The sequence below is a fragment of the Martes martes genome (genome assembly GCF_963455335.1).
Source record: "Martes martes genome assembly, chromosome: 14".
NCBI classification, from domain to species: Eukaryota; Metazoa; Chordata; class Mammalia; order Carnivora; family Mustelidae; genus Martes; species Martes martes.
Genome location: NC_137902.1, coordinates 53,051,381 through 53,073,426, shown reverse-complemented (window position 1 = coordinate 53,073,426; position 22,046 = coordinate 53,051,381). Strand labels below are relative to the sequence as shown.

The window sequence follows — 22,046 nt, the reverse complement described above, 5'->3', positions numbered from 1 at the left end:
TGTGATCATTTCACAATATATCATTTCACAATATATACAAATAATGAATCATGTTATACACCTGAAACTAATAATAATAAAATTTTAAAAACAGATAAAAATGCCTACAGAAAAAGGGTCAATAACATGAGCTTCTACCTGTAGAGACTAAAAAAGAATCAGAAGGAAACCATACAGATTAGAAATTAACAAAATACAAAACAAAAAACAATAGAGAAAATCAATAAAGTCAAAAGTGGGTTCTTTGGAAAAATTCAGCAAAATTGACAAGTCTTTAGGTAGTCTGATCAAGAAAAAAAAACCCAAAAGCAGGGCACCTGGGTGGCTCACTTGGTTAAGCGACTGACTTCAGCTTAGATCATGATCCCGGAATCCCGGGATCCAGTTCCAGGATCGAGTCCCACATTGGGCTCCCACCTCCATGGGGAGTCTGCTTCTCCCTCTGACCTTCTCCCCTCTCATTCTCTTTCTCTCTCTCTCTCAAATAAATAAATAAATAAATAAATAAATAAATCTTTAAAAAAATCACACACACACACACACACAAATTAACAAGATTAGAAGTGAATGAGGGGGACATAATTATTGACTTTTCAGAAATGAAAAGGACTTAAGGGAATGTAATAAGAAACTTCATGCCAAGAAATTAGATAATTTAGATGTAATTGACAAATTTTGAGGAAGACACAATTGCCAAACTGACTCAAAAAGAAATAAAAAATCCATATAAATCTATAATAATTAAATAAATTAGTAATTAAAAATCTTCCTACAAAGAAAAACCCAGGCATAAATGGCTTCATTGGTCAATTCTACCAAGTACTTATTATTATTTTTTAAAGATTATTTATTTATTTATTTATTTGACAGAGAGAGATCACAAGTAGGCAGAGAGGCAGGCAGAGAGAGAGGGAGAAGCAGGCTCCCTGTTGAGCAGGGAGCCTGATGCAGGGCTGGATCCCAGGACCCTGAGATCATGACCTGAGCTGAAGGCAGAGGCTTTACCCACTGAGCCACCTAGGTGCCCCTCTACCAAGTACTTAAAAGAATAAATAAAAACTGGGGCGCCTGGGTGGCTCAGTGGGTTGAGGCCTCTGCTTCGACTCAGGTCATGGTCTCAGGGTCCTGGGATCCAGCCCCACATTGGGCTCTCTGCTCGGTGGGGAGCCTGCTTCCTCCTCTCTCTCTGCCTGCCTCTCTACCTGCTTGTCATCTCTGTCAAATAAATAAATAAAATCTTTTAAAAAAAGAATAAATAATAACTAACTTTCATAAACTTGTTCAGAAAATAGAGGAAGGAATACTTCCCAATTCATCCCATGAAGCCAATATTACCTTGCTACCAAAGCCAAAGACGTCACAAGAATTCTGTATGCAAAAAATTCTGTAGAATCCAACAAACAAATTTGACTGTTAGAACTAATAGAGTTTAACAAGGCCACAAGATTCAAGGTCAATATAAAAAATCAATGTAGAAATTACAAAAATCAATTGTATTTCTACAATTTATTTAAATATTTAAAGAAGAAATATTGCCAGTCTCTCAGAAAAGAGGGAACAGTTCCTAATTCATTCAATGAGGCCATTATTAGCCTGATACCCAAATCAGATGAAGACATCGTAAGAAAACTACAAATTAATATCCTTCTTAAATCAGACAAAAAACTTTAAATTATTAGTAAACCAAATCTAGCAACATAAAGGGATTATTTACCCTGACCCAGTGGGATTTATTCCAGGAATTCACAGCTTGTTAAATATGAGAAAACTAATTTAAATACATCATTGTAATGAAATAAAGGGCAAAAAATGACATCTCGGTAGACCAGAAATAACATTTGACAAAAATCCCACATCCATTCATGACAAAAACTCAAGAAACTAGAAATAAAAAGGAAATTCATCAAGCTGACAAAGTGCATCTAAAAAAACTTACAGCTAACATTGTATGTAATAGGGAAAGACTGAATATTTTCCTCTTGAGATCAGGAACAAGGTAAGGATATCCAGATACCCCTTTTTAATTTAAGTTATTTTTATTTTTATTCCAGTATAGTTAACATATAGTGTTATTTTAGTTTCATGTGTACAGTATAGTGATTCAGCGATTTTATACATTACTCAGTGCTCATCATAAGTGTACTCTTAATCTGCTTCACCTATTTCACCCATGCCCCCACCCACTTCCCCTCTGGTAACCATCATTTTGTTCTCTATAGTTAGGAGTCTGTTTCTTGTTTTGTCTTAATTTGTTTTGTTTCTTAAATTCCACATATGAGTGAAATCATACAGTATTTGTCTTTCTCTTATTTCACTTAGCATTATACTCTCTAGATCCATCCCTGGAGCCATCCATTGTTGCAGATGGCAAGATTTCATTCTTATTTATGGCTGAGTAATATTCCTTTGTGTGTGTGTGTGTGTGTGTGTGTGTGTGTGTGTGTGTGTGTGTAGGAGATATATATATCTATATATATATCTATCTATATCTGATATAGATAGATATATATATCACATTATCACATTTTCTTTATCCACTCATCTATAGATGGATACATGGATTGCTTCCATATCTTGGCTACTATAAATAATGCTGCAGTAAACATAGGGGTGCATATATCTTTTTGAATTAGTGTTTTCATATTCTTTGGATTAATACCCAGTTCCACTTGTCACTTTTATTCAGCATTGTACTGGAGGTTCTAATCAGTGTAATATAGTAATATAATATAAGATAATATAAGGAAATGAAAGGCATCCACATTGTAAAGGACTAAATAAAACTATCTTTATTCGCAGATGACATGATGTAGAAAATCCTGAAGACTTCACACTCTTTCTGCCCCCACAAAATCTGCTAGAACAAAGAAGTAACTTCAGGAGGGTCACAGTATATCAGATCAATTTACAAAAATCAGTTGTAAATGTGGCATGTTTACATAGTAGAATATTATCCAGCCATAAGAAGGGAAAAGGAAAGAAGTACTAATACATGTACACTAATACACTAATATATAACTAATATATAACAGCCATATATAATTTATATATATATATAGTGTATATATATATAAATATAGTGTATATATATATAAATATAGTGTATATATATACATACTATATATATATAAAAATTATATATGGCTGTTATATATTAGTGTATTAGTATATATATATATATATATATATATATATCAGCCATAAAAAGGAAAGAAGTACTAATACACATGCACTAATACACTAATATACTATGGATGAACCTTAGAAACAGGCTCAGTGAGAGAAGCCAGACACAAAAGGCTATGTATTATATGACTCCATTTATATGAAATGTCTAGAAGAGCAAATCCAGAGACAAAAAAGTAGTTTAGCTGTGGCCAGGGACTGGGTAGAAAGAGAAATGGAGATAGGGTTTCTTTTCAGGGTGATGAAATTTTCTGGGATTAGTTACTGGTGATGGTTGCACAATTGTGAATATACTACAAACCATTGGAAATATACCCCAAACCACTAACTCACACACTTCAAAAAGATAAGTTTCATGTATATGAATTGTACCTAAATTTAAGAATCTTTCTACACATTGTAGAAACATGAACATGAACAACTGTACATGAACAAGTCTGAAAATAAAAATAAAAAATAAATTTAATTCACAATACAACAAAAGGGATAAACTTAACAAAAGCACAAAACTTGTACAAAAGAAGAAAGTTGGAAGACCTACACTACCATATTTCAATGGTGCTATAATCAAAACAGTATGGTATTGACATAAGGACAGGCATAATGATCAATGGAACAGAACTGGTAATTCAGAAATAAACCCTTTCATTTAGAGTCACTTGATTTTTGACAAAGATGGTAAGGCAATTCAATAGGAAAAGTATTTTTTCCCATAAATATTTGCTGAGACAATTAGATATCCAGATGCAAAAATATGAAATTAGATTAACTCACACCATATAGAAAATTTACTCAAAATTATAAACTTAAATGTAAGAGAAAAAAACTGTTGATCTTTTAAAAAAAATATGAGAAAATGTGCAAGACAACAGTATGCAGATATGACACACCAAAAGCACAAGACTGAAAGAATGGATAAATTTGGCTTCATCAAAATTAAAATATTTTGTGCTTTCAAATATACCATCAAGGGAATGAAAGGGTAAGCCACAGATAGGGAGAGAATATTTGCAATAGTACATGTATCTGACAAAGGACTTGTATGCAAAACTTTAAAACTCCATATTAAGAAGACAAAGCATTTGAAAAAAATGGGCACAAGACTTGAACTCCATGAAAGAAGATATATGACCAAGTAGAATATAGAAATATGCTCAGTATCATTAATCATCAGAGAAATGCAAATTTAAAACTGTCATGATGCACCATTTCACACTTACTAAAACTATAAAGACTGACAATACCTAGTATTAGCCAGGACGTGGAACAAAATTTAATGCTCACACACTTCTGGTAGTGCTAAATTGTATGTATATATGTATGTGTGTGTGTATGTTTTATATGTGTGTGTGTGTGTGTGTGTGTGTGTGAATTGATATATCTCATATATGATAAATGAGATATATAAACAAATGGCTATCAGACACATGAAAAAATGTTCATCATCACTAGCCATCAGGGAGATTCAAATCAAAACCACATTGAGATACCACCTTACACCAGTTAGAATGGCCAAAATTAGCAAGACAGGAAACGTGTGTTGGAGAGGATGTGGAGAAAGGGGAACCCTCTTACACTGTTGGTGGGAATGCAAACTGGTGCAGCCACTTTGGAGAACAGTGTGGAGATTCCTCAAGAAATTAAAAATAGAGCTTCCCAATTCTGGGGCGCCTGGGTGGCTCAGAGGTTAAGGCCTCTGCTTTCGGCTCAGGTCATGATCCCAGGGTCCTGGGATCGAGTCCCGCATTGGGCTCTCTGCTCAACAGGGAGCCTGCTTCCTCCTCTCTCTCTGCCTGCCTCTCTGCCTACTTGTGATCTCTGTCTGTCAAATAAATAAATAAAATCTTTAAAAAAAAAAAATAGAGCTTCCCTATGACCCTGCAATTGCACTACTGGGTATTTACCCCAAAGATACAGATGTAGTGAAAAGAAGGGCCATCTGTACCCCAATGTTTATAGCAGCAATGGCCACGGTCGCCAAACTGTGGAAAGAACCAAGATGCCCTTCAACGGATGAATGGATAAGGAAGATGTGGTTCATATACACTATGGAGTATTATGCCTCCATCAGAAAGGACGAATACCCAACCTTTGTAGCAACATGGACGGGACTGGAAAAGATTATGCTGAGTGAAATAAGTCAAGCAGAGAGAGTCAAGTATCATATGGTCTCACTTATTTGTGGAGCATAACAAATAATAAGGAGGACAAGGGTAGATGGAGAGGAGAAGGGAGTTGAGGGAAATTGGAAGGGGAGGTGAACCATGAGAGACTATGGACTCTGAAAAACAACCTGAGGGTTTTGAAGGGGCGGGGGGTGGGAGGTTGGGGGAACCAGGTGGTGGGTATTAAGGAGGGCATGGATTGCATGGAGCACTGGGTGTGGTGAAAAACAATGAATACTGTTATGCTGAAAAGAAATAAAAAATTTTAAAATAAAAAAACAAAAACAAAAAAACAAAAAAAATGAGATATATAAATATATGATGTATTAGCATTCAATAGTGAAGGCAAAATAAAGACATTTGAAACACCTATGGAACAAGAGTTTCCCACCCATATATATACACTGAGAGAACTATTAAAAGATAGATTATACCGAGAAGAAAGAGGCAGAAGAAAGGAATGGGTTACATGAAGGAACAGAAAGCAAAGTAATTGGCAAAGCATATTGGTAAACCTAAGTAGTTGCCAAAACAGATAACATCCTATGTATTAAAAACAACACTAATACTAATATTCAAAATAAAACATGAAAAATACTTAGAGGGAAGTTAAAGCACATCAAAGTCATTTTAGAAAATATATTTTACATAGTTGGATTGTCATTCATTGTCAAAGTAATGAAAGATGCCTCAAGCCCCTGCATCCCTTTCTGTTCCAGTCAATACTCTAATCCTGTAAACTGAAGTAGGGAGGGTTTCCACTAGAAAAATGGCTTGTTAGGCCCTGTCTAGATTGGTGGCATCAAGCTTTTAAAATTGCAACTCATACTAAGACATGTAATTGACATGTAGTTGACATAGACATGTAGTTGACTCACTGTGTGTACATAAAACAGAAGACAAAGGTGCATAAAATAATAACCTTTATATGAGTAATACTATAATATTTACATTCTGTTCTACTTTATTCTATTTCCCTTTTGGGGGGTATTATTTAATAACAGTTATATTGATTTCATTATCCACATGTTCTTAAAGCTTAAAAAAGAACTGGTAAGTGTTTCCTGAGAAGTCTCAAGTGTTTACCTCTCCTACTTTAAAGATACCTGATACTAAGTCTGAAATTAGGGCAAAATAAAAAGTTAAACAAAAAACATATGGTACCGATTGGTTACTTTGTATAAAGACCACTGAGATCTTCTCAGTTAAGGATATCTTACCTGAGCCGAAGGCAGTGGCTTAACCGACTGAGCCACCCAGGCATCCCTAGCATCATCCTTTCTATCACGCAGCAGAGAGGCTCAGATTCATCTTCATTAACCATCTCTCTCATCAAATCAGTCATCAAATTCTGTGGATTCTATCCTCACACAACAGTCATCAAATTCTGTGGATTCTATCCTCACACACAAATATCTGTGTTCTCCTTCCCCCCATTTTAGTTTTTAAATTTAATTTTTAAAAATTGAGATATAATTGCAATAACTTTATGTTAGTTTTAGATATACAATATAATGATTTGATATGTGTATATATTGTGAAATGATCAAAGTTCTTGCTTTGTTTCAGTGGAGAACCGAAATGCTAAAAAACATCAGACTTTGTTAGAAAAATAAGGGATTATGGATGCTAAAATTTTAAGTGTAACTACTAATAGAATATAAACATAATGAATAACTTCCAAATTAATAGGGGAAATAAGGAAATCAGTATAACAGAAGGAAAAGACAATAAACAACACAAGAAAAAGAAGGATAAATACAAACACAAAACAAATGGTAGAAATACATTCAAATATTGCACATTACAATAAGTAAAAATGGATAAAATTCACCTAGTAATAAAAGAGACTCTGAAATTGGATTTTAAAATTCCAGCTACATGCTATTTAAATAAACATGTCAGGGGCGCCTGGGTGGCTCAATGGGTTAAAGCCTCTGCCTTCGGCTCAGGTCATGATCCCAGAGTCCTGGGATCGAGCCCCACATCAGGCTCTCTGCTCCGTGGGGAGCCTGCTTCCTCCTCTCTCTCTCTCTGTCTGCCTGCCTCTCTGCCTACTTGTGATCTCTATCTGTCAAATAAATAAATAAAATCTTAAAAAAAAAATGTCAAAGACAGAATGATACCCAAATGTTGAAAATAAAGGAATGGGAAAAGTTTTAATAGGCAAATACCAACAAGAAGAACAGTATTTAAGTAGATAAATATTTAATAGAAAAAAATAATAAATTAGTCAAGAAACAGGCTCTTAACTATTGAGAACAAACATGGTTACCAAAGGGGAGGTGGCTGGGGAATGGGTGAAAGAATAATGGAGATTAAGGACTGCACTTGTCATGATGAACACAGGGTGATGTATGGAATTGTTGAATCACTGTATTGTATACCTGAAACTAACATGGCACTATTGTTAACTATACTGGAGTTAAAATTAAAAAAAAAAATGCATGCGATGCAAAAAAAAAAAAGATATCTTGCTAGGAGATTGTGCCTAGTCACTTCTTTCTCAACATTATCCCATTCTATCTATAATAATGAACTTTGACCTCCATGAAAAAAAATAACAATTTCACTGAGACTAGTAAAAGCCCATTGTACCCCCGCAGGAGTTTGAAAACAGTAAGAAATTTTTAGAATATTATTTGTGTTGAGTCCTGTGAAAATAAATAAATGTCATTGAACATGGAGTTGAGAAGCCCTAAAGGAGATCTCTCACACACTACCAACCTCCATAAGAAGCCATAACTCGTATTCCCCAACAGGAAGAAGCTTACTTTATATACCCTAACAGAAGGAAGAATTTCTTCCTACCCAGCAACAGCCCAGCTAGTGAGAAACCACCACACTCAGCTAATGAGAAGCCATAACGGACCTTTTTAGCTTTCTCCTTTCACCTATAAAAGCAAGGCCCTCTCCTCTTTTCTGGACTTGCCTGTGGTTTGCCATAAGTTTGCTTGTCCCCAATTCCACTTCTCTGCTATTCCCAAATAAGCTCATTTTGCTTATAAAATAGCTGACTCTTGTTTTTGTTAAGGTCAACAGTCTTTAAAGTTAACCTTCATATCTATTTAGCAAGCCTTTTTTAATTGGGTAGAAGATGATTTTCATTCTTGGAGTGAAAATACAGATTTCTTATCTTATACTTTTGAAAAAGGTTTAACTTTTCTTCCACCAGAATATAAAAGGATGCATAAATACAGATGAAGTAGAGGGTAAGCAGAGAACCAGAAAACATGATCAGATCCCTATGGCTGCTGCTAAAGAATTACAGAGGGCAGGGACATAACCTAAACCGTCAACTGAAGAATACAGACTAAACTTGGCTCTTGAACAACACAGGTTTGAACTGTGTGGATCCACTTTTATGTGGATTTTTTTCAAAATAGTACAGTACTGTAAATGTATTTTCTCTTATGATTTTCTCAATAACCTCTAACTTAATTTATGATAAGAATACAGTATGTAATACATAGATAAAATATGGGATATTGGGAAAGCTTCCAATCACCAGTAGACTATTAGTAGTTAGGTTTTGGGAGACTCAGATGCTATATATGGATTTTTGACTGTGTATCTGCGGGGAGGTGGTGGTCAGCACCCCTAAGCCCCATGTTGTTCAAGAGTCAAATATATAGGATTGACTGAGAGAGCTCTTAAAAAAAAATACTGGAACCAAGCAACTATACTTAAATTAGCAGTTATTATATTTGGTAGAACTATTGGTAATTTTAATTTTTCTTCATACTTTTCTGGATCTTTCAAAATTATAATAAACATAGTATTTTTATGATGAAGAAAATGTTACTTTAAAAAATAAATATTTCTATAAATTTTCTTTGAATAAGACTATAAAGGAAATCTGAATATTATAAGATACAAAAATTCAATAGCTTTTCTTTCATGGAAATTCAACAGTATTTGAAATGGATTAAGTATTGAAAACAAAATTTGATTGCTTTCAACCTTTATGATTTTAAAAGATTACCTAAAATATTTTGGTGTGGTATTTTCTTCCAGGAACTTGATCAAAATGCCACTGAAAAAGTCCAGGCAATGTTCACAGCCATTGACGAGCTCTTATATGAGCAGAAGTTGAGTGTACATACTAAGAGTCTACAAGAAGAGTGCCAACAATGGACATGTAGCTTTCCTCACCTCAGGTATTAGAGCCCCATGTTTGGCTTGTATTCATGGCTAACTAAAACTTGAAAAACAGATATCCAAAAAAGCTGCTATTTTGAAATCTTTATAGGCTTGGTTTTAATGAATTTAAATTAGGCCATATGGTATACAGATTCAGTTGAGAGAAAATTCAAGTTGATGGAAGTTTCTTAGAGTTTTCCTAACTACCACTATGTTGTTCTGAGTAAAACAATTTCTATACCAGTAGCTGAGATCTGTGTATTGTGGCTGTCCAAACAGCTCTTCTTTTGAGCAAGAGGGTCAGAAAATGTATTTGTTTACACTGTTGTCTACAAGAAAATTCTTATGTATACTTGAAAGCAGACATAAGCTGTTAGGAAACGTTCCTCAGAAACCACATTACTGTACTTATGACTTAAAATTTATACTTAAAATTTATAAAGCATCATGTTCTTAAGAATATAATTCATAGTTTTCACTAAATTGGCCTGGCTTTCATCCATTTTGGCAGATTTAATGAAGATTATTGTAGAGGATAGAGGGAAAATTACAAATGTTTGCTCAGCTTTCTAGGATTTTTTCAACGGTGGGGAGGCTGTAGCTTTATCTTTTCCATCTCCATTTTTTGGAAGAGTGCTATATCTCTAATAAGACTCTGGATTCACATTTTCTCCCAAGAATTATTCTTAATCAGTATCAGACTAAGTATGTACTGGACTTTTATATAGAGCCAGTAAATTTGTTCCAAAAATATCTACATTTTGTTCGAATGACAGGTGAAGGTACTTAACTGTCTCTTTATGTTGTTCATTTTGAAGGATTCTGGGTAGGCAGATAATCACTCCAAGTGAAGGTTATGGACTGTATCCTAGATCCCCTTCTGTTGTTTCAGCTTCACATGAGGCAACACTTTCTCAAGAAAGAGATTCTACTATGTAAGTATTTCTAATATGTGAGTATTTATGTATCCAAATGTTTAAGTGTTACATTCTGCCAGTTATCCTAGGGGATTAAAAAACTTTTTACTTGTTGGTATTTAATAAAGCACAGAAAATTCTGTTAAGATTGACTATAGTTTTTGTGCACATAAGAATTTTGTTGTATAATTTTTTTGTTTGAAAAGTAAGACATTCCCTAGGGTTTAAGGATATTTTTGTTATTTAGATTCATCTCTATCTCTGTATTTATGTTCATCTATAAATACAGGCACTTCCTTCTTGAAATAAAGTGTAGATAGACTGGGTTAAAAAAATTTAGAGGTCTGAGAAACACTTTAAAGATTTTTTGAGGGGTGCCTGGAGGGCTAGTTGGTTAAGCATCTGCCTTCAGCTCAGGTAATGATCCCAGGGTCCTGTGACTGAGTCCCACAATCAGGCTCCTTGCTCTGTGGGGAGCCTGCTTCTGCCTCTGCCTGCTGCTCCCCCTGCTTATGCTCACACGATCTGTCTCTCTGACAAATAAATAAATAAAATCTTAAAAAAAAAAGATATTTTGAAAAAATTTTGAAAAACTGATTTTTTTCTTAAACATGTAGTATTAATTACAACTTAATTTCTTTACAGAAATTAAACTATTAGTTTATTAGCTTAAGTTGTATAATTAGTATATTATTTAGAACAGCTAATTATTTTGAATACCTCAAACTCTTTAAACAACAGCAAAATAAACCTAAATAGGATTATTCCACTTTCTTACACCACACATAAAAATAAATTCAAAATAGATTAAAGGGGGCACCTGGGTGGCTCATCAGTTGAGCATCTGCCTTCGGCTCCAGTCAATTTCCCAGAATCCTGGGATTAAGCCCCACATAGGGCTCCCTGCTGGGCAGGGGTCTGCTCCTCCCTATCCTTCCTCTGCCATTCCTTCTGCTCGCGCTCACTCTGTCTCTCTCAAATAAATAAATAAAATCTTAAAAAATAGAACAAAGGGGGCACCTGGGTGGCTCAGTGGGTTAAGCCTCTGCCTTCAGCTCAGGTCATGATCTCAGGGTCCTGGGATCGAGCCCCGCATCAGGCTCTCTGCTCAGTGGGGAGCCTGCTTCCCCCCCTCTCTCTGCCTGCCTCTCTGCCTACTTGTGATCTCTCTCTGTCCAATAAATAAGTAAATAAGTAAAATCTTTAAAAAAATTAAAAATAGAATTATCATATGATCCAGCAATCCCACTCCCAGCTATATGTATCCAAAGGGGGGAAAAATGAAAGCAGGATCTGAAAGAGGTATTTGTACAACCATGTTCACTGCAGCATTATTCACAATTGACAAAATATCTGGAAGCAACCCAAATGTCTATCAGCAGATGAATGGCTAAAGAAAATGTGATATTTATGTGCAATAAAATAATATGTCACGATAAAAGGAAGGAAATCCTTTTACATGCTACAACATGGATGAAACTCAAAGACATATGCTAAGTGAAATAAGCTAGTCACAAAAGGACAAATACAGTATGATTCCACTCATGTCATGTATCTAGCATAGTCAGAAGCATAGAAAGTAGAAAGGTAATTGCCAGGAGCAGGGGAGGGGATTAGTATTTAATGGGTATTAGAGTTTCAGTTTTTCAAGATGAAGAAGTTCTTGAAATCTGCTACACAATAATAATGTGAATATACTTCACACTACTGAACCGTACAGTTTAAAGTGGTTATGATGGGGGCGCCTGGGTGGCTCTGTCATTAAGTGTCTGCCTTGGCTCAGGTCGTGATCCCAGGGTTCTGGGATCAAGCCCCAACTGGGCTCCCTGCTCGGTGGGAAGCCTGCTTCTCCCTTTCCCACTCCCCCTGCTTATGTTCCTGCTCTTTCTCTCTGACAAATAAATAAGTAAAATCTTTAAAAAAAAATAAAGTGGTTATGATGGAAATTTTAATGTTATATTTTTTACCACAACTTACAAAAATCATTAAGGTGGTATGGTATGACTGCTGTTGGTCCTATGCCTACCTCCCTTGTATCACTCATTATAAGTTACAGTCTTTGTTTTCATTTTCTTTGATTTCTTTTTTACAACTATTCTAAATGGAAGGGGCAGTTAAGCTCATTACAAATCAGATTTTTTTGAGACATAAAGAATTTTCTGAAGCTCCCCAAAGCCATGGAGGTACTTCAGTTATACTGGAAGTTCATCCAGTCTTATTTCCTTTCTGGTATACTAAGTTATGTTTTCTTCCTTTTGGCGTCATGAAATCACTCCTTCATGTAAATTTCCCCTACTTCAATCCTTTCTAGAGGTCCATTGGATAATAAGGTTGGTCTGAAATGGAGTTAAGAGTGGCTAATTATACTTTTCAGATCCTGGTCAGGAAGGTGCCCTTGGCCACATGTTCCTTTCAACCACATTTGAGGGTCTTGCAGTGATTACCTCCATGAAGGCTTACTATACCTGGATGGACTGGCTCCAAATTAAACTCTGTTTAAAAAACCTAGCAAAGTCATTTTATCCTCCATGCATGTGGGAGAAGAATAAAATGTCATGATTTTTTCCCTCTCACAAGAAAACATCTCAAATTAAATATTACTACCAGAGCAATACATGATTAGGCAAGACCACTGTTATTTTTTTACTAAGCAAATTATGTATAATCCACGTTGGATGTAGAGATTACTTTAAAAAAAAAATCTTTGGGGCCTGGCTGGCGGGGTTGATAGAGCATGTAACTCTTGATCCTGGGGTGGGGGCAAGGGGTTGTGATTTCAAGCCCCACGTTGACTGTAGAGTTCACTTAAAAATAAAACCAAGGGGCACCTGGGTGGCTCAGTTGGTTTCAGCTCAGGTCATGATCTCAGGGTCCTAAGTTCGAGCCCCATATCCAGTCCATGCTCAGTGCAGTCTGGTTATCCCTCTCCCCCGATTCTCCCTCTGCTCACGCTCTCTGTCTCCAAAATAAAATCTTTCATTTTTTTTTTTAAATTCTGTTAGTGGGATCAAGCCCTGCGCTGGGCTCCCTGCTCAGCAGAGAGCCTGCTTCTCCATCTCCCTTTGCCTGCCTCTCTGCCTACTTGTGCTCTCTCTCTGTCAAATAAAGAAATTTTTAAAAAAATCTTCTTAAAAAGTTACCACAGATTAAAGAAATGATTGGTTAATAATACAAATGGAATGACACAATAGCACAATAACATATGGAATACTGGGTATCCAGCATTTGACATGGGTTTGACAGCTTTTGTTTGTTACAGTAAAAAAAAAAAAAAAAAGGCAAAAATTAACATCACTATTTTATAAAAGAAAAGACGTATTAACACACAAAAAAGCATGAAGTACATAATCTCAAAATAAGGATGATCCTTTTCAAGAAAGGGGATTTGGCAGTCTTCCTGGGCACTGTTCTTATTTTCCTCCTTTTGGTGTAGATCAGTAAAAATGTCATGAATTGGCATGAATCTGTTAGCTGGATTCATTGGCATGAATCTGTTTAGAATTTCAGAACAGAGACTTAAAAAACATTAAGTTTCAAATCTGAGACTTTTTGTAAACAGTAATACCAGCCGATTTACATGTGTTGGTTCTCCAAACTGTTTCTCACCTCTTAACCATCTCTCTATCCCCCAATACAGTGTGCCTCCTGCTATGGTCCAGACACTCATCAGCCTGTCCACTCTTGTTTTATCTTTTGCACTAGTCTCCTTAACCACATTATCTTTTTTTTTTTTTAAGATTTATTTATTTATTTGAGAGAGAGAGTGAGATAGTGCACACATGTATGTGCAGGAGTTGGGGAAGGGGCAGAGGGAGAGAATCTTCAAGCAGATTTCCCCACTGAGCGCAGAGCTCAACATGGGGCTCAATCTCAGGACTCCTAAGCCAAAACCAAGAGTCAGATGTGCATTATCTTCTTCATCACCACCACAGCAATCTTCTTCTTCTTTTTTTTTTTTAGAGAGAGCAAATGAGTGAGCAGGGGTTGGGGTGGGGGAGGGGCAGAGAGGGAGAAAGAAAATCTTAAGCAGGCTCCTCACCGAGTGTGGAGCCCAATGCAGGTCATCTTATGACCCTAAGATCATGGCCTGAACCAAAATCAGACACTTAACCAACTAAGCCATCCAGGGGCCCTGCCATGCAATCTTCTAAAGCAAGGATCTTGTCATTCCTCTTCTTAAAAACTGTACTTTTTATTGCTAACAACTAGCCCAAGTTAATACACAAATTTCTGCACAGTCTAGCCATACCTTTCCAGCCACTTCCTATATACTGTACACTTTATTTAATAGCATATATAAGTTTCTGTTTTATTTTTATTTTTTTAAAAAGGTTTTATTTATTTATTTATTTGAGAGAGAGAGGGAGAGAGCAAGCACGAGCAGGGGGAGGGGCAAAGGGAGAGGGAGAAGCAGACTCCATGCTGGGCAGAAAGCCTGATGTGGGACTTGATCTCAGGACCCCAGGATCATGACCTGAGCTGAATGCAGACACTTAACTGATTGAGCCACCCAGGCACCCCTAGATTGTTTCTGTTTTAAAAGAAGTCTGGAGGAATAGTATCTAAAGGAAGTACCGTGGTGGCATGGTGTTTTCAGGGTCTTAGACTCTTTTCATCTTTTTGCTATAACATGCTAAATCAGGATGTTTTTCTCTAACATATGAAGAATCATGGTCCAAGATGGCTGACAGAGTTCCAAACATGACAGTCACTTCCCAGATAGCAGAAAGGAAAGGCAGAAGGGCAAAAGGGCACTCCTTATAGCCAAGCCATTTTTATTTTAACAGCCTTCCCAGCATCCCACAAAACAGTTCTGCTCATATCTCATAAGTTACATTGACTACATGGTAATGGGAAATGCAGTCTTTGAGATGGATGTATTGCTCTCCTGAATTAAGTTGGCATTATTTACTAGGAAAGAATGGATATTGGGGAGCACCTACCCTTCTCTGCCACATATGTGTATAGTTTTATGAAATTACATATTTATAATCTTTTTTATACTTATCATTTTATTGTGGACATCTTCCATTTTCTCCCACAACATTAATTTAATGACCTCATAATGTTCCGTTTCATTATTTAAACAACCAATCCCCAACTGTGTATTTTGGAACACTTGGGATAGTTTTCATTTTTTGCAATTATAAACAATTCTATGATAATTTTTATAGCTAAATCTTGTAGGTCATAACCTTGAAGGAAATCCCTACAGAGAAAATAAATGAATGAATGGAATCAACAGGTATGTTTATTTTAAAGCTGCTAATATGTATTTCCAAAATGTCTTCTAATAAGATTTTCCCACTAGCCTTGCTGAAAATTGCCTTGGGTTTATTCTTTTTTTTTTTCCATTAAAAAAATACCTACGGTACAAAAAGTGTGAAGAATAACACAAAATGTACATTGATTAAATCTAATATTTGGTTAAACAGAGCCATTTAAAAAAACGATTGCTCAGATTTGACTGGCTTTCTCCGAAGGAAATCCTGTCCTTAAGGAATACGCATTTTGACTATGATGGAGTTACTGAAATAAGCATATAACCTCCAGAGGTACCTGAAAGTTGTAATTCTTAATAAATATTCTTAATTTTTTCATTAACTTTTTACTTTTTATTTTTTAAAAGATTTTGTTGATTTATTTGACACAGAGAGAGAGAGAGAGAGATCACAAGTAGGCAGAGAGGCAGGCGGGGGTGGGGGAAGCAGGCTCTCCACGAGCAGAGAGCCCGATGTGGGGCTTGATTCCAGGACCCTGAGGTCATGACCTGAGCAGAAGGCAGAGGCTTAACCCACTGAGCCACCCAGGCGCCCTGGCAGTCTATACTTCTTAATACTTTTTACCTATATTGGCCAATCCCATTCCCTTGAGCAACCACCAGTTTGTCCTGTGTATTTATGTCTGTTTCTGTTTTGTTTGGTTTGTTCATTTGTCTTGGTTTTTAGATTTCACATTTAAGTGAAATCATATGGTATTTGTCTTTTCCTGTCTGACTTATTTCACTGAAGATTATACCCCCTAGATCCATCCGTGTTGTAGCAAATGGCAAGTTTCAGTCTTTTTATGGCTGAGTAATATTCCACTGTGTGTGTACATCACATCTTCTTTATCCATTCATCTATCTGTGGATACTTCAGTTGTTTCCATATTTTGGCTATTGTAAATAATGCTGCAGTAAACATTGGAGTGCATATGTCTTTTCAAATTAATGTTTTCATTTTCTTCAGGTTGATACTCAGTGGTGGAATTATTGGGTGTGTAGTATTTCTGATTTTTTGAGGAACCTCTGTACTGTTTTCCATAGTGGCTGCACCAATTTACATTCCCACCAACAGTACTCGAGTGTTCCCTTTTCTCTATCTCCTTGCCAATAGTTCGTTCTTTCTTTCTTTCTTTCTTTCTTTCTTTCTTTCTTTCTTTCTTTCTTTCTTTCTTTTTCAAGATGTTATTTATCAGAGAGAGAGCACACAAGCAGGGGGAGCAGCAGGCAAAGGGAGAAGCAAGCTCCCCGCTGAGCCAGAAGCCCAATGTGGAACTCAATCCCAGAAACCTGGGCTAATGACCTGAGCCGAAGGTAGACTCTTAACCGACTGAACCACCCAGGCATCCCAACACTGGTTGGGATATATACATCCCAGCACTAGTCCTAGCTATTGCATCTGAAAAGATAACAAGTAGTGTTTAATCCTGCATAGTAGGTAGAGTAGGTTTATGGTTAGTGTTTATTCCTCCTGTACTGAGAAATACTAGGTGCTTTTTTTTAAGATTTTATTTATTTATTTATTTATTTATTTATTTATTTGACAGACAGGGATCACAAGTAGGCAGAGAAGCAGGCAGAGAGAGAAGGGAAGCAGGCTCCCCGCTGAGCAGAGAGCCCGACACGGGGCTCGATCCCATGACGCTGGGATCATGACCCGAGCCGAAGGCAGAGGCTTCAACCCACTGAGCCACCCAGGCGCCCCAATACTAGGTATTAAGGCTTAATTCAGGAAGGTGTCAGCAGGACAATGGATTCTGAGCTGAAACCTGTAAGACTGAGATGCTCTAAGAACTGTTGATGTTGTCCATAATTAATATTTGTTTTTTCCTCTCCCAGATTTGGTATTAGGGGAAAGAAGTTACATTTTTCATCTTCTTATGCTCATAAAGCATCTTCCATTGCCAAATCCCCTAGTTTGTATTCTATGGAGAGAGAAGAGGAAGACTGTGTAATCTTTTCCGAAGGAATAATAGAGGAATACCTAGCCTTCGACCACACTGATATGTGAGTATTATGGCTTTAAAGCTATTTAATCCCCTCCTATTTTGTTTATTAATATCTATTTTTTCTAAAGTATACTGCCAATATTACTTATAATTAGATTTATGTCACTTGATTATTTATTTCCTATCACTTCTCAGGTATCCAGAGTTCATGTGCTAAATTGATACAAACTCCTGTTGCTTCTTTGTACCAGACTTCCTTCTGTATTTTCTTCCTGCACATGTCATTCGCCTCTTTCTGAGATTAAACATTTAAAATGAGTTAATTTTTTTCTTCTCATAGTTTGATTTTACCTTTTGTAAATCATCACCAGTTAACTCATAGAAACACTGAAACTCTTCAAAAGAACCTAGTTGAAGAGGTGTGAACTTTGTTTACATAAATCATGTTTGAAAGGTATATAGTTTACATAAAACCTTAACTTAGCACAGACTTTACAATTAATAATGTTTATTTATATCCATTCTTACTCTAGTCTGGCAATAGTCCTGTGACATAGATATTATTTATAGTATAGATGAGAATCAGAGTGGTTAAATGATTTGTCTGAGGTAAAGCTAAAACCTAAAACTTTATTTATCTTATACTAAATCCAATGCTCTCTTCATTATTCTCTGCTTCCTTTCTCAAACAGTAACCTCTTAAGCTATTCCTCTAAGCCTTCAAAAGTTCCAGAATTTATAGTCAGAGCAACACATATGGAAGTGAGAATTTCATTTTAGGCAATGAGGCTATAGTTAGATCTAGTTTCTACCGTGTCACATGATTCTGGACTTCCTACCATATTTCCCGCTGAGCCATGCTTACTCTCCTGCTCAGTGTAAACAATTCTAGGGTCAGCTAAACATAACCCAGATTTCTATATATAACACCACTGAGCAAACTCACTGTTGCAAGAGAATAGTAACTATGTACTTACGGTTTTCTAGAGACTGTCCCCTTCACCTTCACTTCATCTGGCTTAGCTCAAATTATCTCTAATTTCTCTTCCTTTTCCTCAAAGCAAAGGTTTTCCCCCTTGGTTTAACGTATATATTTTTTAAAAAGTTGATTTAACTAATTTAAAATGTGATTTAAATGCATCATAGGTGTCCCAAGGGCATTTCTTTCCCTTTTCCTGATAAATAAAAGTTAATTTTCAGGTAACACAGGAAGATTTTTTTTTTAAAGAATATATTTATTTGAGAGAGAGAGAGAAAGAAAGTGTGAATGCATGAGTAGGGGGAGGGACAGAGGGAGAGGAAGTGGGTGGGAGAGAATCTAAAGCAGACTCTGTGCTGAGCATGGAACCCAATGTAGGACTTGATCCCACAACCCTGAATTTATGACCTGAGCCAAAACCAAGAGTCAGATGCTTAACCAACTGACTGAGCCACCCAGTTGCCCTAACATAGAAGACTTTTATTTATTTTATTTTAAAAAAAGATTTTATTTATTTATTTATTTATTTATTTATTTATTTCACAGAGAGCACAAGTAGGCAGAGAGGCAGGCAGAGAGAGAGAGGGAGGGAAGCAGGCTCCCCACTGAGCAGAGAGCCAGACGCAGGGCTCAATCCCAGGACCCTGGGATCATGACCTGAGCTGAAGGCAGAGGCTTTAACCCACTGAGCCACCCAGGTGCTCCTGTCAGCTAGAGTTTTGCCCCCAAAATACTGGGGCTATTGGGACTCTCCAATAGAGAAGTCTTGGCTAACTGAGAGTTTCTGGCCTACAGATAGATGCATGGTCTCCGGAAGAGCCTCAGAGTAGCTTCTTGTGCTGTTTGGCTCTCCTCCTTTTCCTTTCCAGCCAACTACCAAACGTTTATTTGGATTAGTAAAAGTACACTATTTCCCCAATGAATCATTGCCTCAAGTAATTACGTGGCACAGTTATATGCCCATGATTAGATATTACATTAATATTAACCTAAATGGTATCCAATTACAACAAAAAGATTATTTCTGTATGCTTGTCATAGCTTATTGCTCAATTGACAGTGTTCATCTGTTTAAAGCTAAAAAATATACACTGAGTCTCAGTCTTCTTTTTCTTGTTCTTTTTGGGGGGGACAGAGTAGTGGGTAAGGTGGGAGTAAGGTGGGCACACAAACCACACTCCTTAAGAAGCACAAAAGACAGTGGTGAACACACAGTAAAGAATAACCATGAATTTTGGGGGCAACTGATTGGCTCAGTTGTTAAGTGTCTGCCTTCGGGTAGTGATCCCAGGGTCCTAGGATCGAGCATCCCGGGGTCCTGGGATCAAGCCCCGCATCGAGCTCCCTGCTTGGTGGGAAGTCTGCTTCTCCCTTTCCCGCTCCCCCTGCTTGTGTTCCTTCTCTCACTGTCTCTCTCTGTCAAATAAATAAATGAAATCTTAAAAAAAAAAAAAAAAGAATAACCATGAAGTCTTATTTGCTTCTGTTACAGGGAAGAGGGGTTTCAAGGAAAGAAATTACAAGCAGCTCCAGAGAAACAGAAATTAGGATACCCTCCCATTGCTCCATTTTACTGCATGAAAGAGGATGTCCTTGCTTATGTGTTTGACGACGTATGGAGCAAGGTTCTGAGTTGTATGGAGCAGCTGACACGTAGTCATTGGGAGGGATTGGCTTCTGGTAAGGATCTTTGTGAAAACAATATTAAAAAATAATTATTGATGATTTCCAAAGCATAATTAACTATTTTATCAGATTATATACTTCCTTAGTGTAAAAGATTCATATTTGCATTTCCCACAGACACTAACAGATATTGAAAAAATATTTGAGAACGAATGGATGAGTAACAAGGCCCATTCTATGATGATTAGACTGTGATTTCTTTGAATATGGTTATTTGTGAGGAAAAAAATGTGCAAGTGGCAAATACATTTTAAAAACTGCTTTCCTTAAGAAGAACTGATACACAATAAACCATATTTAAAGTGTACAATTTGGTAAATTCACCTATGTATACAAACATGAAACCACAAAACAGTGAATATAATGAACATACCCATCACCCCCAAAAGTTCATGACCTTTGTAATCCTTCCCTTCTGCCTGTGCCTGATCCACCATCCCCAAGTGACAATAAATGTGCTTTCTGTCACTATAGTTTAGTTTTTCTTTTGTAGAGTTTCATATATGAATCTTTTGTAGAGATTCATAAATGGAATCACGGTATTTACTTTTAGCCAACTTCCTTCATTCAGCGTGATCATTTTGAGATTCATCCATGTAATTGTGTGTTAGCAATTTATTTCTAACAAATATTCCATTGTTTCATAATTTGTTTATCCATTTACCTGTTCATGGACATTTGGATTGTTTTCAGTTTGTGACTATTACATGTACAGCTGGTCTGTATGTTACTGTATAAGGAGTTTTTTGAATATACATTTCCTTTTCTCTTAGGTAAATTTTTAGGAGCAGAATGGTCTGATTATAGGGTTAAATGTATATTTAGCTTTTTAAGAGTTGTTCTGATTTTCTGTGTTACACAAAAAAATATATCACAAACTTAGCAATTTCAAACAACACACATTTATTATCTCACAGATTTGTGGGTCAGAAGTCCCAAGAATGGCTTAGCTAGTCCTCTACTTAGGATCTCACAAAGTTGCAATCAAGGTATTGGCCACAACTAGGTTCTCTTGTAGAGGCTCAACTAGGAAAGGATCCACTTCCCTTTTTAGAAGCATCTAGTTTCTTGTAGCTGTAGGAGTCATATCAGCTTTCCTTTTCAAAGCCAGCAAGAAAGACTGAGAGCTAGTCAGCTAGCAAAACAGAAGCTTATGTAACATAACACATGCATGGGAGTGACATCTCATCATTTTTACCATAATCTGTTGGTCTGAAGCAAGTCACATTCAAAGGGAGCAGATTTCACAAAGGTGTGAATACCAAGAGGTACGAATCACAGAGGGACCACCTTAGAGTCTATCCATTACAATCTTCCCACTGGCCCCCAATTATTCATGGGCTCCAGCATTCAAAATATATTTAACTCCCAAGGCTTCCAAGAAACTCATCTTATTATAGCATTGGCTCTGAAGTCCAAAATACTATCACCTAAATCAGGTCCTGATATAAATGAAGTTGCTGGCCGTAATACATTAAGTAAAATTACTGGGGCACAATTCCTTTCCATCTATAGACCTGTGAAACTAAAGACTATATACACAGGTATATAAACATCTAACGATATAGTCCAGCCATTCCACTCCTAGAGAACATTTACTTTACCCCAATACATCCAACATATAGTAATGGGCCAGGGAAAGGATCACAGACATTCCAAATAAGAGATGTGTGAGCAGAAATGGAAGGTAAAAAAAGGTTCATAACAATTCTGAAGTCCAAGGGTGCCTGGGTGGCTCAGTGGGTTAAAGCCTTTGCC

The 22,046-nt window shown here is 36.5% G+C and overlaps 1 protein-coding gene across 4 annotated transcripts in view; it reads left to right on the top strand.

The window, feature by feature from the left end:
• FAM149B1 (family with sequence similarity 149 member B1) overlaps positions 1-22,046 on the top strand; it is a 76,658-nt gene that overhangs the window by 19,458 nt on the left and 35,154 nt on the right. For all 4 annotated transcript variants that reach the window (XM_080823155.1, XM_080823152.1, XM_080823154.1 and 1 more), the window contains 4 exons: positions 9,369-9,511; positions 10,313-10,429; positions 17,514-17,681; positions 20,095-20,282. In XM_080823155.1, the coding sequence (XP_080679281.1) occupies positions 9,369-9,511; positions 10,313-10,429; positions 17,514-17,681; positions 20,095-20,282 (616 nt within the window). The remainder of the gene's footprint in view (positions 1-9,368; positions 9,512-10,312; positions 10,430-17,513; positions 17,682-20,094; positions 20,283-22,046) is intronic.